Source organism: Anomaloglossus baeobatrachus, chromosome 5, assembly GCF_048569485.1.
Source record: "Anomaloglossus baeobatrachus isolate aAnoBae1 chromosome 5, aAnoBae1.hap1, whole genome shotgun sequence".
NCBI lineage: Eukaryota > Metazoa > Chordata > Amphibia > Anura > Aromobatidae > Anomaloglossus > Anomaloglossus baeobatrachus.
Genome location: NC_134357.1, coordinates 450,303,169 through 450,316,224, shown reverse-complemented (window position 1 = coordinate 450,316,224; position 13,056 = coordinate 450,303,169). Strand labels below are relative to the sequence as shown.

At 47.7% G+C, this 13,056-nt stretch overlaps 2 protein-coding genes across 3 annotated transcripts in view; one reads left to right on the top strand and one right to left on the bottom strand.

The window, feature by feature from the left end:
- TTLL9 (tubulin tyrosine ligase like 9) overlaps positions 1 to 10,038 on the top strand; it is a 26,024-nt gene extending 15,986 nt beyond the window's left edge. For both annotated transcript variants that reach the window (XM_075350528.1, XM_075350529.1), the window contains 9 exons: positions 2,733 to 2,801; positions 2,890 to 2,980; positions 3,151 to 3,191; positions 3,488 to 3,575; positions 3,668 to 3,726; positions 5,271 to 5,467; positions 6,522 to 6,635; positions 9,747 to 9,871; positions 9,948 to 10,038. In XM_075350528.1, coding sequence (XP_075206643.1) covers positions 2,733 to 2,801; positions 2,890 to 2,980; positions 3,151 to 3,191; positions 3,488 to 3,575; positions 3,668 to 3,726; positions 5,271 to 5,467; positions 6,522 to 6,635; positions 9,747 to 9,871; positions 9,948 to 10,024 — 861 coding nt within the window. In that variant the 3' untranslated portion in view covers positions 10,025 to 10,038. The remainder of the gene's footprint in view (positions 1 to 2,732; positions 2,802 to 2,889; positions 2,981 to 3,150; positions 3,192 to 3,487; positions 3,576 to 3,667; positions 3,727 to 5,270; positions 5,468 to 6,521; positions 6,636 to 9,746; positions 9,872 to 9,947) is intronic.
- Positions 6,379 to 13,056, bottom strand: PDRG1 (p53 and DNA damage regulated 1). The gene is made up of 6 exons (XM_075350530.1): positions 12,865 to 13,056; positions 10,899 to 10,974; positions 10,674 to 10,748; positions 10,471 to 10,551; positions 10,222 to 10,330; positions 6,379 to 6,609 (listed from the first exon to the last, which is right to left on the bottom strand). The coding sequence occupies exons 1-5, from the start codon at positions 12,952 to 12,954 to the stop codon at positions 10,248 to 10,250; spliced, it is 405 nt and encodes a 134-aa protein (XP_075206645.1). The 5' UTR covers positions 12,955 to 13,056; the 3' UTR covers positions 6,379 to 6,609; positions 10,222 to 10,247.

The window sequence follows — 13,056 nt, the reverse complement described above, 5'->3', positions numbered from 1 at the left end:
CCGCCGCCAGGGGGGTGAGAAGGGACATGCCGGGAGTCCAGTGGACCCGCTTTTCTTCCAAATCTTTAGAAAAAATGAAAAATCAAAAGAGAATGCATGTGTGTGTGTGATCCTCCTGACACACAAAGCAAAACTGGCTAGGACTGGCTACCAGGGGGTGTATATGCTGGGAGGGAGGAGCTACACGTTTGAGTGTAGTTCTTTGTGTGTCCTCCGGAGGCAGAAGCTATACACCCATGGTTTGGGTCTCCCATAAGGAACGATAAAGAAAATCCTTTATTAGAAATAAAAAACACAAACATATACCCTGGTTCACCACTTTAATAAGCCCGAAAAAGCCCTCCATGTCTGGCGTAATCCACGGACCTCCAGCGTCGCTTCCAGCTCTGCTGCATGAAGGTGACAGGAGCTGCTGAAGACACCGCCGCTCCTGTCACCTCCACGCAGCTAATGAAGGGAATAGCGCGATCAGCTGAGCTGTCACTGAGGTTACCCGCTGTCACTGGATACAGTGGTGGCCGCGGGTAACCTCAGTGACAGCTCAGCTGATCGCGCGGCTGTCTTCAGTTGCTGCGTGGAGCTGACAGGAGCGGCTGTGTCTTCTGCAGCTCTGGTCACCTTCATGCAGCAGAGCTGGAAGCGACGCTGGACCATCCTGGATTACGCCGGACATGGAGGGCTTTTTCAGTCTTATTAAAGTGGTGAACCAGGGTATATGTTTGTGTTTTTTATTTCTAATAAAGGATTTTTTCAGGTGTGTGCGTTTATTTACTGTCACTTACAGATTAATCATGGAAGGTATCTCGGGGAGACGCCTGACATGATTAATCAAGGATTTAGTGGCAGCTATGGGCTGCTATTAACTCCTTATTACCCCGATTGCCAATGCACCAGGGCTAATCGGGAAGAGCCGGGTACAGTCCCAGAACTGTCGCATCTAATGTATGCGGCAATTCTGGGCGGCTGCTGGCTGATATTGTTAGGCTGGGGGACTCCCCATAACGTGGAGCTCCCCATCCTGAGAATACCAGCCTTCAGCCGTATGGCTTTATCTGGCTGGTATTAAAATTGGGGGGGACCGCACGCCGTTTTTTTTTAATTATTTAATTATTTATTTCACTGCACAGTATAGACACGCCCACTGGCTGCTGTGATTGGGTGCAGTGAGACACCTGTCACTCAGCGTGGGGGCGTTTCTCACTGCAACCAATCATAGGTGCCGGTGGGTGGGGAAAGCAGGGAATACGAGATTGTTTAATGAGCGGCCGGCTTTTTCAAAATAGTAAAAGCCGCCGGAGCAGTGTGAATGCCGTGCAGCGCCGCGCCGGGGATCGAGGATCGGTAAGCATATGAGAGAGGGCTGCTCAATTCAGTTACTCAGGAGTTTAGCGGTCACCGGTGAGACCTTCACAGGTGACCGCTAATCAGGACGCGACACAGACAGAGCCGCAGCATGACAATGAAGTCGGGTGAAGTTCACCCGAGTTCATTCTGACAGTGCGGCTGTCTGTGTCTGCTGTCATCTGCCATTCAGCTCTGCTACATGGCTGTCTGTGTCTGCTGTTAGCGGCCATGTAGCAGAGCTGAATGGCAGATGACATAGTAAAAACGCATCCCTACACATTACACACGCTTGGCAAGTCAATAAATAAAAAAAAAAAGGGTGCCCAATGCATACGTCACAGAACACATGATCTAAAGGATCGCACACAAAATTGATCAATTTAACATAGACTACTAACGCACGTGTGACAGCAAATGAACGACCTACGTGCAATCTCATTAAATTGCATATGCGACCTGGGCGTGTCACATCGCATACGAGATCGCACACCTAATTGTAAGGTGTAAAGCTGGCTTTAGAGTGATTAAGAGTACAAGTCTAACAAAGATCTGATTATTTTGGGAATTGTAGGTAATTTGCGGTGCTGGTGTTGTAGCCAATAAAGGCGCCAATTCAAGAGAGGGAAACAAGTGCAGTTTAAATCAACGCGTTTCCAAAGTATTTTTACTTCTTCAGGAAAACCACAGCGCTTCTATCTTTTGTGTCTTTTTTTTTTCCTTCAATCTTCTGCTCCTGGATGCATCTAGTTTAACATAGCTTTATGGGTGGGTCTATTCTTATCTGCTAAAACTACAATTCCCAGCAGCACCCTGTTTCTCGTAAGTGCTGCAGACCCCTCTTTTGCTTTTTTCTTTGCTGATAGAGCTAGATAGATCTTAATATGGAAATTTTTTATTTATGTGGATGAAGTGGCTATTTAATAGATTGATCTGTAAATGGAAATACTACAGCGTTAGTATCCCTCTAGCTATGGGCATATTTAAAGGGATTCTTCCCTTTACACAATTCCTACTTGTTAGAAAGGATAAACTTAGCTTCTTGGTAAAATATATGAAAACTTGTCTATAATGGTAATTTCGCGGATATAATCACTGCCCTATTCTTTGGTGTTTGGCTTCACCTGCTGCTTCCAGTAGTATCTATGCCCTTTGGTTTGGCCTGTGCTTAATCGTGTACAGAGAAGCATCAGACCGTCAGGATTGGATAAGGGACTGGATTTGTATCCAGGAATAAACCATAGTTTGCCAGACCATTGGAATTCTTGAATCAGAATGCCCATGAAATCATATAGTTCAGTGGCATGTTAGCCTCATTGCCAGGTTCCTGTACATTGCTGTCATTGTCATACTGACATATGAGACCTGTATATAATTGTCCTTTCCCATAGGTCGCCAGATCACAGGGGAAGGGGATTTTCCTTTTCCGGAAGCTGAAGGATATCATAGACTGGAGGAAGGTGATTTTGGGATTTCGCAGGCGGGGAAATAAGATGACATCGTATCTCGGAAACTGGAAATCTAACGGCTCATATGTGTATTTTTCAGGATGGCAGTCGCTCAGATGAGCAGAAAGATGAGCTGCCTGTAGAAAATTATGTGGCTCAGCGCTATATAGAGAATCCATATTTAATAGGAGGTGAGAAAAGTTTCTGCTGCCGGTAATGTGGACCCCGCACCGCACCACCACCATAGCCGATGTGCCCGTTTACCATAGGAGACTGGAGGGGGCTCCTGCTCATACAGGAGATCTGTTGGAATATACTTCGGTCGTTGCATGCACTACATATGTGTCTGCTTCACTTACAGGGAGAAAATTTGACCTGCGGGTATACGTCTTAGTCACATCGGTGAGATTTGTTCCTTGGCGTAACATTTCACCTACCTATTTTACGGCATGATCTGTTCTCTGTACATTACCGTCCATCCTTATCCTGACCATAGATGAAGCAATTCTTCTGCAGACCCACCGCTTATCCATGAAAGAGCACTACTGCTGTCCATGGCCATGTCTGGTACTGCAGCTGATCTCCAGCCAGAGGGATAGGATTGGCAGACCACTAGTTATGAATCTTGTGACAATTTTGCTGCATCCTGAACCCGTCCACCCTCTGTAACACGGAGTCATTTCTGTCTTTCTCTGCAGTACATACCTCTCCGGGCCTGGCTTTACCGAGATGGTTTTGCTCGATTCTCAAACACACGCTTTACGCTCAGCAGCATCGACGATCAGTGTATCCTTATACTCAGTGTATCCCACCAGATTAATGCACTATACCATTAATAAAAGGCACCAGCTAACTAACTCTTTAACTACCTGATACAGATATTCACTTGACCAATGTGGCAATCCAGAAAACTGCGCCAGATTATGATCCAGAGAAAGTAAGAAATGTTTTATTTATGTACTTAAGAGTATTCAGAGTTACTTAAAGGGGTTTTAAAAAAACGCTTCCCCAGATGTAGTTTGTTTCTTATGTAATAAAAAAAATGCTTTATTCATCCTCCCTGGGTCCAGCGGTGAGTCTACACCACTGCTCCTGGTGTTAGTTATTGACTGCAGCGCTGACATTACAATAACAGCACTGCAGCCCATATAGATGACACCAGCTGCTGAGATCAATGATTGACTGCAACATCAGGGCTGCAGAGGATATCAGACATTGGAAACAGCAACGGAGACTCGGGGCTGCACCCAGGGAGGGCGAGTAAAACATCAATATCAGATTGTTGGGGTTCAACTTATCAGCCGTTATTTGCCGCTAGATAAAAACACTTTAAATGGAGCAGGTCCTGTTCAAAAGATGATCTATGGTACCCGGCAGCTGCTTTCAAAGTGTTTACATCTGGTCGGAGCAAAGAACAGCTGATTGGTGGGGGTGCCATGTCCCAGCATGCAACTTAAAGGGGTTGTCTGGACTAAAACAACAAGTCTGCAGCTATTCTGTGTAAAGGCCGCTTTACACGCTGTGACATCGCTAGCGACGTCGCTAGCGATCGCACCTGCCCTCGCCGTTTGTGCGTCACGGGCAAATCGCTGCCCGTGGCAAACAATATCGCTAGGACGCGTCAAACGGACTTACCTTCCTAGCGACGTCGCTGTGGGTGGCAAACAACCTCTTTTTTAAGGGGGCTATTCGTGCGGCGTCACAGCGACGTCAATCAGCGGGCCACCAATAGAAGCGGAGGGCGGAGAGCAGCCGCATTCACGTCACTCCCACCTCGTTGCCGGAGGACGCAGGAACGCTGTTGTTCGCCGTTCCCGGGGTGCCTCAGGAACGACTAACAACCTTCGTCCAGCACGAGCAACGATATTTTGAAAATGAACAACGTGTCAACGATTTGGTGAGTATTTCTGATCGTTAGTGGTTGCTCGTAGATGTCACACGCAACGACGTCCCTAATGAGGCCGGATGTGCGTCACGAATTCCGTGACCCCAACGATATCTCGTTAGCTATGTCGTTGCGTGTAAAGTGGCCTTAACTCTATGTGACTGCAGACTTGTGAATTCTCACATCGCTCGCACTGTGCACTGTGAGGATTCTCCAGTTTCAGAGTCAGGAATGGTGATCATGGGGCTGAGAGTATACGATATACATGTTCCCAGCCAGAATACGACTAGATGGGCTCGGCCTCGCTCAATACTAGTGTATTGCACAAGGCCGGAAAGAGTCTAGTTGAATTCTGTCCGGCAGTATGTATATTGTTTACTTGCAGTCACGTGACCGCTGTTCCTGGCACCAACACCCGAGAATCTTCGCAGCGCATGATATGAGGATTCACATTGAATGACTGCAGAACTGTCATTTTAGACCAGACAAGCCCTCAAAGTTGCACTTAGTATGTGGCATGCTGGGACCTGAAGTTTTACAATAGAGAGTGGGGAGATGATTGATCCATTACAGAATCCAGTACATATCCCTCTTAGGGCTGCAAATGGATGATACAGCAGCTGCGGCAGTACCTGACAGCAAAACACGGCCCTACAGCAGTGGAGACCCTCTTTCAGAACATGGACAATATATTCATCAAAAGCCTACAGAGCGTCCAGAAAATCATCATCAATGACAAGCACTGCTTTGAATTGTATGGATACGACATTCTGCTGGATGAGGACCTAAAACCGTGAGCAACAGCGGCGGCTTCTATAATATATATATATATACACACACGTATACACACACACACACACACGTTGGGTTCAAGGCTGAGCTCAGTCTATATCTATATATAAGTAGGTGCCAGTTGTGTTATCCAGTCGACGCCTGCCTCTAACAGCAGCAACTGGAGCAAGCGCTGGTCGCTGTTGTTTAATCATTTACATCCTGTTTTCTCTCAGCAAAATTTAAACAATTGTTTTACAAACAAAAATAACTTTAAAAAGGTTAAATTAACCCTCGCTTTCAAACCGAAAATATCTAAATAAAAATGAGCATATTTGGAATTGCTGCATTGATAAAAAGTCCAAATTGCAGTTTTTCAGTCACCTCAGTAGTGCTCAATACTCCATCAGGGTGCTCGAGACACAATTTCTCGGCCGGCATATTCTCTCTCTCATTTTTCCGGAATTCGAAAAATTTTGTCCCCAGCTTTCCTGTTGATCATTTTTCCAGAAACGCCCGAGTCTCCCATTGACTTCCATTATACTTGTTACTCTACTCGAACCTCTGAGCGTCCAACCTGCTCGATTTGAGCATTTTAGTGCTCGCTCTTCACTAGTCTCCACATTTCCCCAAAAGATGCAATGAAATCAATCAAAATGTCATATTTGGCCCAACATTTCACAAATAAAAGCTATAGTGTGGCATGCAAATAAACCCTGATACAGGTCCATTGACAAAAAAATAACACTATAAAAAAGGTCTCAAAAATTGCAAAAAAAAGCATGGAGTTAAAAACTACAGCATAGAGATGAAAAAATGTCTGTGTCCTTAAGGTAGAAGCAGCCATTATGTAAGGAAAGAAACAGGCAGGACCCTCCCCACCCACCCCGATATAGTACAAGAAAGGGCAGAAAACACTTTATATGAGAAAACATATACAGATTTACTGTTACATACATTATATTACATATAAACATCAGTTGTGCGGTTACCATACCGCACATACTGCTCATGTATAGTGCCGCCATCAGATCCTGCTTCCCGCCATCTTGTCATGTTCTTCCTGTTCTTTCCAGGTGGCTGCTGGAGGTTAACGCTTCTCCCTCCCTGACCGCCAGCAGTCAAGAAGATTATGACCTCAAATGTCGTCTCTTGGAGGACACCCTGCATGTGGTAGACATGGAAGGCAGGTGAGACAAGTTGGTGCTGGTAAGGAAACAAATTACAATATACTCTAACTGGAAAGATCTCCGCTTATTGTCAGTAAATTAAAAGAACTTTACGGGCCCAAAATCCAGCCCGATTATGTCCTGCTCACATAGCTGCACTTTCTTAGGCCTGCGCCACACATCCGTGCCTCCGGCACGTGTTTGTCATTTTTTACACGTACCGGCGGCACGGAGACATGTACAGCAATGCTACCCTATGGTAGCAGGCACACACACGTAAAACCACACGGAACGTGTGTCCGTGTGCGTTTGTACATGTGTGCGATTTTCAAAGCGCTGACATGTCAGTGTTTTCTCCGGCAGCACGGGTGTTACACGGCCCGCACCCGTACCACACGGGTGTAGTGTGGATGCGGTCCCGTGTGACACGCGCCGGAGTAAACACACATGTCAGGGAAAAAAATAAAAAACATTAACTCACCTTCTCCAGCCCTCCTGTCTCTGCCGCTGCTGCCTCTTGCTGCCGACCGCCGCTCATTATTCTCATTGAATATTCACTTCACTGCCTGGCAGCAGCAGCAGCGGGGAGACGGGAGGGCTGGAGACCGAGGATCAGCACCACGGACAGCAGCGCGGACAGCAGGAAGGACCAGGTGAGTATAATAATTACCGGTTCTACGTGTGCTATCGCGGATAGCACACGTAGAACACACGTGTCACGCACGTACCAGAGACACGTACTTACCTGCACGCAACACGCAGGGGAAATACGTGTCTCTCGGCACGTGCGTGAAATTCACGTGAGTGTGGCAGAGGCCTTACAATGTATCAGTATAGAGGAGAACCTGGGATTCAGGACAGGAGAGAAATGTGTTGTCTCACTGTTTAGCTGCAATGTTAGGATATGTGCCCACGGGAAATTAAACCTGCGGAAAATCCGGAGATTTTCGGGATTTTCCAGATAAATCCGCAGATTTCAGCATGTACAGACACTCCCCATGTTATCCTATGGGACATGGGGAGTGCGGTGTCCATGCTGCAGATACATGTGGCTGCGGATGTCCCACAGCCGCACATAATTGCATGTCAATTATTTCTGCGGAATTACCTGCGGAAATCCCGGCCCTCCACTATGGAGATAAAGGCCGAGACTTCCGCAGTTAAGTCGCACGAATGCCCGCAGGTTTGCTGCAGCTATTTCCGGCGAGCAGCTGCGGGAAACCTGCGGATGTACCTGCGGATATATCCGCAGGTACAAACTCCCATGAGCACATAGCCTTACACTGCAACAAACCCTCAGCTCTGTAAAATGTAATAGCACAGGGAAAGTTTTCAGCCTCAGGGTCTTAAGTGTTTTCCACAAATTGAGAAATTCCCTACAATGCTGTGAAATGAGTGTGCTTGAGAAAGGTATAACATTCACTTTTGCGCTGTTAATACTTTAAAGGGAACTTGTCAGAAACCTCTAAACCCCCAAACCAGGTCTATGAAATCCTTTAAAAGAGAAACATGTTGATCTCTCTAGGATCCCAAAGCAAAAAATCGTTCAAAATCTTTGCATATGTATCTGTGTGGAAGTGCATTGGAGAGCGACGATGCACTTACAGCTTCTCACTAGTGATGAGCAAGCACTACCATGCTCGGGTGCTCGCTAAGAGCAGTTGGATGCTCGGATGACCACGACTTGAGCGCCTGAACATAATAGAAGTCAATGGGGAACTCAAACATTTTTCTAGGAAATCTTCTGCAAAACGGCTCAAGTCCCCCATTGACTTCCATTATATGCGGGTGCTCGAGGTGTGCCCATCCAAGCATACAACTGCTGTTAACGAGCACCCGAGCATGGCAGTTCTCACTCATCACTACTCCTCACCCTCATGCTGTATACCCTCCCAAGCGCCATTCTCCTCCGGTTTCATTGACAGGTGATTGGTTCTGATGCACTACAGGGAATACAGCAATAGGCCAAGGAGCTGTAAGTGCATCGTCACACCTCAATGCACTTGCAGGCAGATGTAACAGACAGAGCTTGAAATTGTAATTTCTTCACTGCTGGATCATTGCTTTTGGGTCATAAAGGGATCAACTAATCCTTTAAAGAGCTACATAGTCATATAAATGGGACGGAGGTATGGAGCTACTCCATGTACGTCAGATGCCGTTAGCTCAATATCTGGCAGCAGCATTTAAATGGTGTATAAGACAGTGGAGTCCATGTGGGTGAGGATTGTCTCTGTCTCCTGGTGATGTAATTGTGGCGTGCCAGTGGGTTATCACGGCAGATGGGTGCAGTCTTGCCGCAGTCATTCCTCGGCTTCAGAGGACATAGTAAAATTAACAATGTTGTGCAATTTGAAGCACTGCAATATATGGCACTAGTGATCAAACGAGTATAGGTTTAAGTTCCCTATAATGACTAAAAAACATAAAATGCATTAAAAAAACCCAAATAATAAGTAAAAAAAAGTTGGTATCACCAAAACCATAAAAGTCTGATCTATCAAAATATTATATGGTAAAATGAATAGCACTGCTCAAAACTGACTCGTCCCACGAAAAAAAACAAGCCGGGGGAAGGGAAAAACAAACTAAAAATGTCAAAATGCAAAATGTCTGCACCATTATGGAGTCCCAATGACTTTGGGACATGCCCACCTAGTGCCCTACTAGCTGTGAGATGTACCCACCCAGTATAGCCCGGTCACTGCACCCCCGATCATTACCTTTTTCCCTACCTACGGTAGTAGGTGACTTATCCAGTGATGGCATGTATATGGCCCAGTACACAATGCGTGGAGACAAAACAATAGGTACACGGAGGAACAAAGGGGCAGATTGAGGTCCTGCGCTGGATGTACGGCACACTATTTAGTATCCAGGCAGAAATGGGGAGAACCAGTCACGTAATCTATATTGGAATCCACAAATCTGGGAGTTGTAAAGAATATCATACATACATATATATATATATATATATATATATATATATATATATATATATATATAAAATCCCAGAAAATCCATTTTGTAAGAAAGCTCCCATTGGTCGGGGAATGAAACACAATATTTCAATATAAAATGGTGACCCCAATTTGCACAGAGTCGGAAGAACATGTTCTCTCTTTTATATAGATTATCGGGGAAGGAGAAGAGGGTCGGGGGCTTCGACCTCATGTGGAACGATGGCCCTGTGTCCCGAGACGACGGCCAGCTGGACTGCACCGGCAATGGAAACTTTATTGCAAACACTCACTTGGGTAAGAGGTGCGGAGGTGTCGTTCATACTCGCCCGCTATCCTGCCCGCCGGGTTTGACTATTCCTCTCCCCCTCAGGCTGCATCAACAACAGAAAGAAGAACCTGAGGCAACTGATGAAATCCGCCAACAAGAAGTCATCCGCCGCTCAATAAACTGAAAAACTAGCCGCCCTGTGGTCTGTTGTATTTATGGCAGCTGCCATCATCGGGTTGCCCTACATTTTTTGTATACAGCGATGTAAACTTGTAAAAATGGTTGTCATTTTTCTGGTGCTATAATTACAAGCAATTTAATGTGGCGATTACAGGTCCCGTCAAAGTGACGCTTTTATTAATCCTCCACCACTTACAAGATCGGGCCGTTCTTTTCTTACACTCATCCGTTCAAGACTTTACCGATCGCCTTCAGTTCATCCGGATCCAGAGGGGTCAGGTTAAAGCCTTTGAGCTCCGGTTTACCTGCGAGTACAAAAAGCGACCCATAAATGGCAGGATGGAAGGTGGGGAGGTGACTACTGAAATCAGGCGTTAATCTACATATAAGGAAAGGCAGGGAAGACACAGATTCTGTCTTCCCTGCACCTTCGCCCCCCATTTACCTTGCGCCTCGTATAACTCATTCACTTTCACTTTTAGCTGCGAGCGAAGATTTTGGATTTCGGCGTCCAGCTGTTCCTGATCTGTAAGACAAGTAACAATAGTCCGAGTTCAGGTGTCTATGTACAATCTGGCCGAGGGTCTCCTGACCCCAACTCATCAGCCACATATACACACATTGTGGACCATGCCCCGTCACACTCACCTCGCTCAATCATTTCCTTGGTTTTGTCTTTCGGAAGGTTAATAAACATGTTACCGAAACACACAGTCACCGGCCCTGCGGATACACAACATCGGAGAAGATGGTTGTGCCAGTTCACCAAGGAGCCATGAGGCACGTGGTTCCTCATTTATAGCAGCGCCACAAAATCTTACAATCTAGCATCTGATGGTTGGACCTTCTACTTATGAAGCAATATGCACCCACCTGAATTCGAGGGGTCTCTGCTGAGCGCTCGTAAGGCCTCTCTATTCTGATTCCTTTTATGGTCAAGATCTACAATCTGAAATGTGAAGGGTTAGACAGTGATGTCTTGTCCCCACCTCCACCCCAGACCTCCTGCGCTGCCCCCAAAGGGCCTAACAGAAGATCATCCAGTCACCAAGGACAAACCATTAGAAGACTAGGGGATCACTTCGGCTGGATCTTTGGGGTTGTCACAATGGCTTGTGGGGGTCAGAACCGCGACAGTAAAGCTCAAGGTTCCATTATTTACTGTTCTGGGTGCAATATATCAAGAGCTGCCATAACAAGGGACTGTTAGCCGCGATGGTCACTAAATTCTGGATATCTATGGGATGCTACAATGTTCTGCAGTAGCGGTCCTGTGCAACCATGGTGCCCAGCTACTGACCCTACGCTGTACCACAGGCACACACCGCCGCTGACATTAGGGCACCATAACACATGAATTAATATATGGGACAGTATCACTATGCAGTCTGCAGTTGGTTATTTGAACACTTTGGTACTATGGGCAGCATTATTATTCAGGGCCACTCAGCTGGCACCAGTAGGATTATGAGCGAACGCCACTGCTGGGTTTGGTATTCAGGGGCCCCCTGCCGGCCCCCAGTTATTAGGGGGCCAATCTGCCGGCCCCCAGTTATTAGGGGGCCAATCTGCCGGCCCCCAGTTATTAGGGGGCCAATCTGCCGGCCCCCAGTTATTAGGGGGCCAATCTGCCGGCCCCCAGTTATTAGGGGGCCAATCTGCCGGCCCCCAGTTATTAGGGGGCCAATCTGCCGGCCCCCAGTTATTAGGGGGCCAATCTGCCGGCCCCCAGTTATTAGGGGGCCAATCTGCCGGCCCCCAGTTATTAGGGGGCCAATCTGCCGGCCCCCAGTTATTAGGGGGCCAATCTGCCGGCCCCCAGTTATTAGGGGGCCAATCTGCCTGCCCCCAGTTATTAGGAGGCCAATCTGCCGGCCCCCAGTTATTAGGAGGCCAATCTGCCGGCCCCCAGTTATTAGGAGGCCAATCTGCCGGCCCCCAGTTATTAGGAGGCCAATCTGCCGGCCCCCAGTTATTAGGAGGCCAATCTGCCGGCCCCCAGTTATTAGGAGGCCAATCTGCCGGCCCCCAGTTATTAGGAGGCCAATCTGCCGGCCCCCAGTTATTAGGCGGCCAATCTGCCGGCCCTAGTTATTAGGCGGCCAATCTGCCGGCCCCCAGTTATTAGGTGGCCAATCTACCGGCCCCCAGTTATTAGGGGGCTAATCTGCCGGCCCCCAGTTATTAGGGGGCTAATCTGCCGGCCCCCAGTTATTAGGAGGCCAATCTGCCGGCCCCCAGTTATTAGGAGGCCAATCTGCCGGCCCCCAGTTATTAGGAGGCCAATCTGCCGGCCCCCAGTTATTAGGAGGCCAATCTGCCGGCCCCCAGTTATTAGGAGGCCAATCTGCCGGCCCCCAGTTATTAGGAGGCCAATCTGCCGGCCCCCAGTTATTAGGAGGCCAATCTGCCGGCCCCCAGTTATTAGGAGGCCAATCTGCCGGCCCGTTATTAGGAGGCCAATCTGCCGGCCACCAGTTATTAGGCGGCCAATCTGCCGGCCCCCAGTTATTAGGCGGCCAATCTGTCGGCCCCCAGTTATTAGGCGGCCAATCTGCCGGCCCTAGTTATTAGGGGCCAATCTGCCGGCCTCTAGTTATTGGGGGAGGGGGCAATCAGCTGGAGCGAGTTATTAGGGAGGCAATCTGCTAGCACAAATTAATAGGGGGCCCTCTGCTGGCCCTAGTTATTAGGGGCCCCTCTGCTGGCGCTGCTTATTAGGGGGCTCTCTGCAGCCAGCAGTGTTCTCAGTAAGGGGCCACGCTGCATGCAGACACTTGGACTGTGTCAGGGAATCCCCTCTCCTGACGTCCTCCTCAGTCCGTGCTGTCATGGCTACCTGCCGCCTGTCCACCAGCACATCCTCGGCTTTCTTCTCCACCTCTTGCAGATAAGACAGCACTACCTCCGGCCCCCCATACTTCTCCATGTTTTCACCCGGTCTCGAGTCGACAAATAACAGCGCAAAATATTTACGTCACATTCCAACTGCGTCTGTATTTCAATCTCACTCAAAACTTCAAGAAAATGG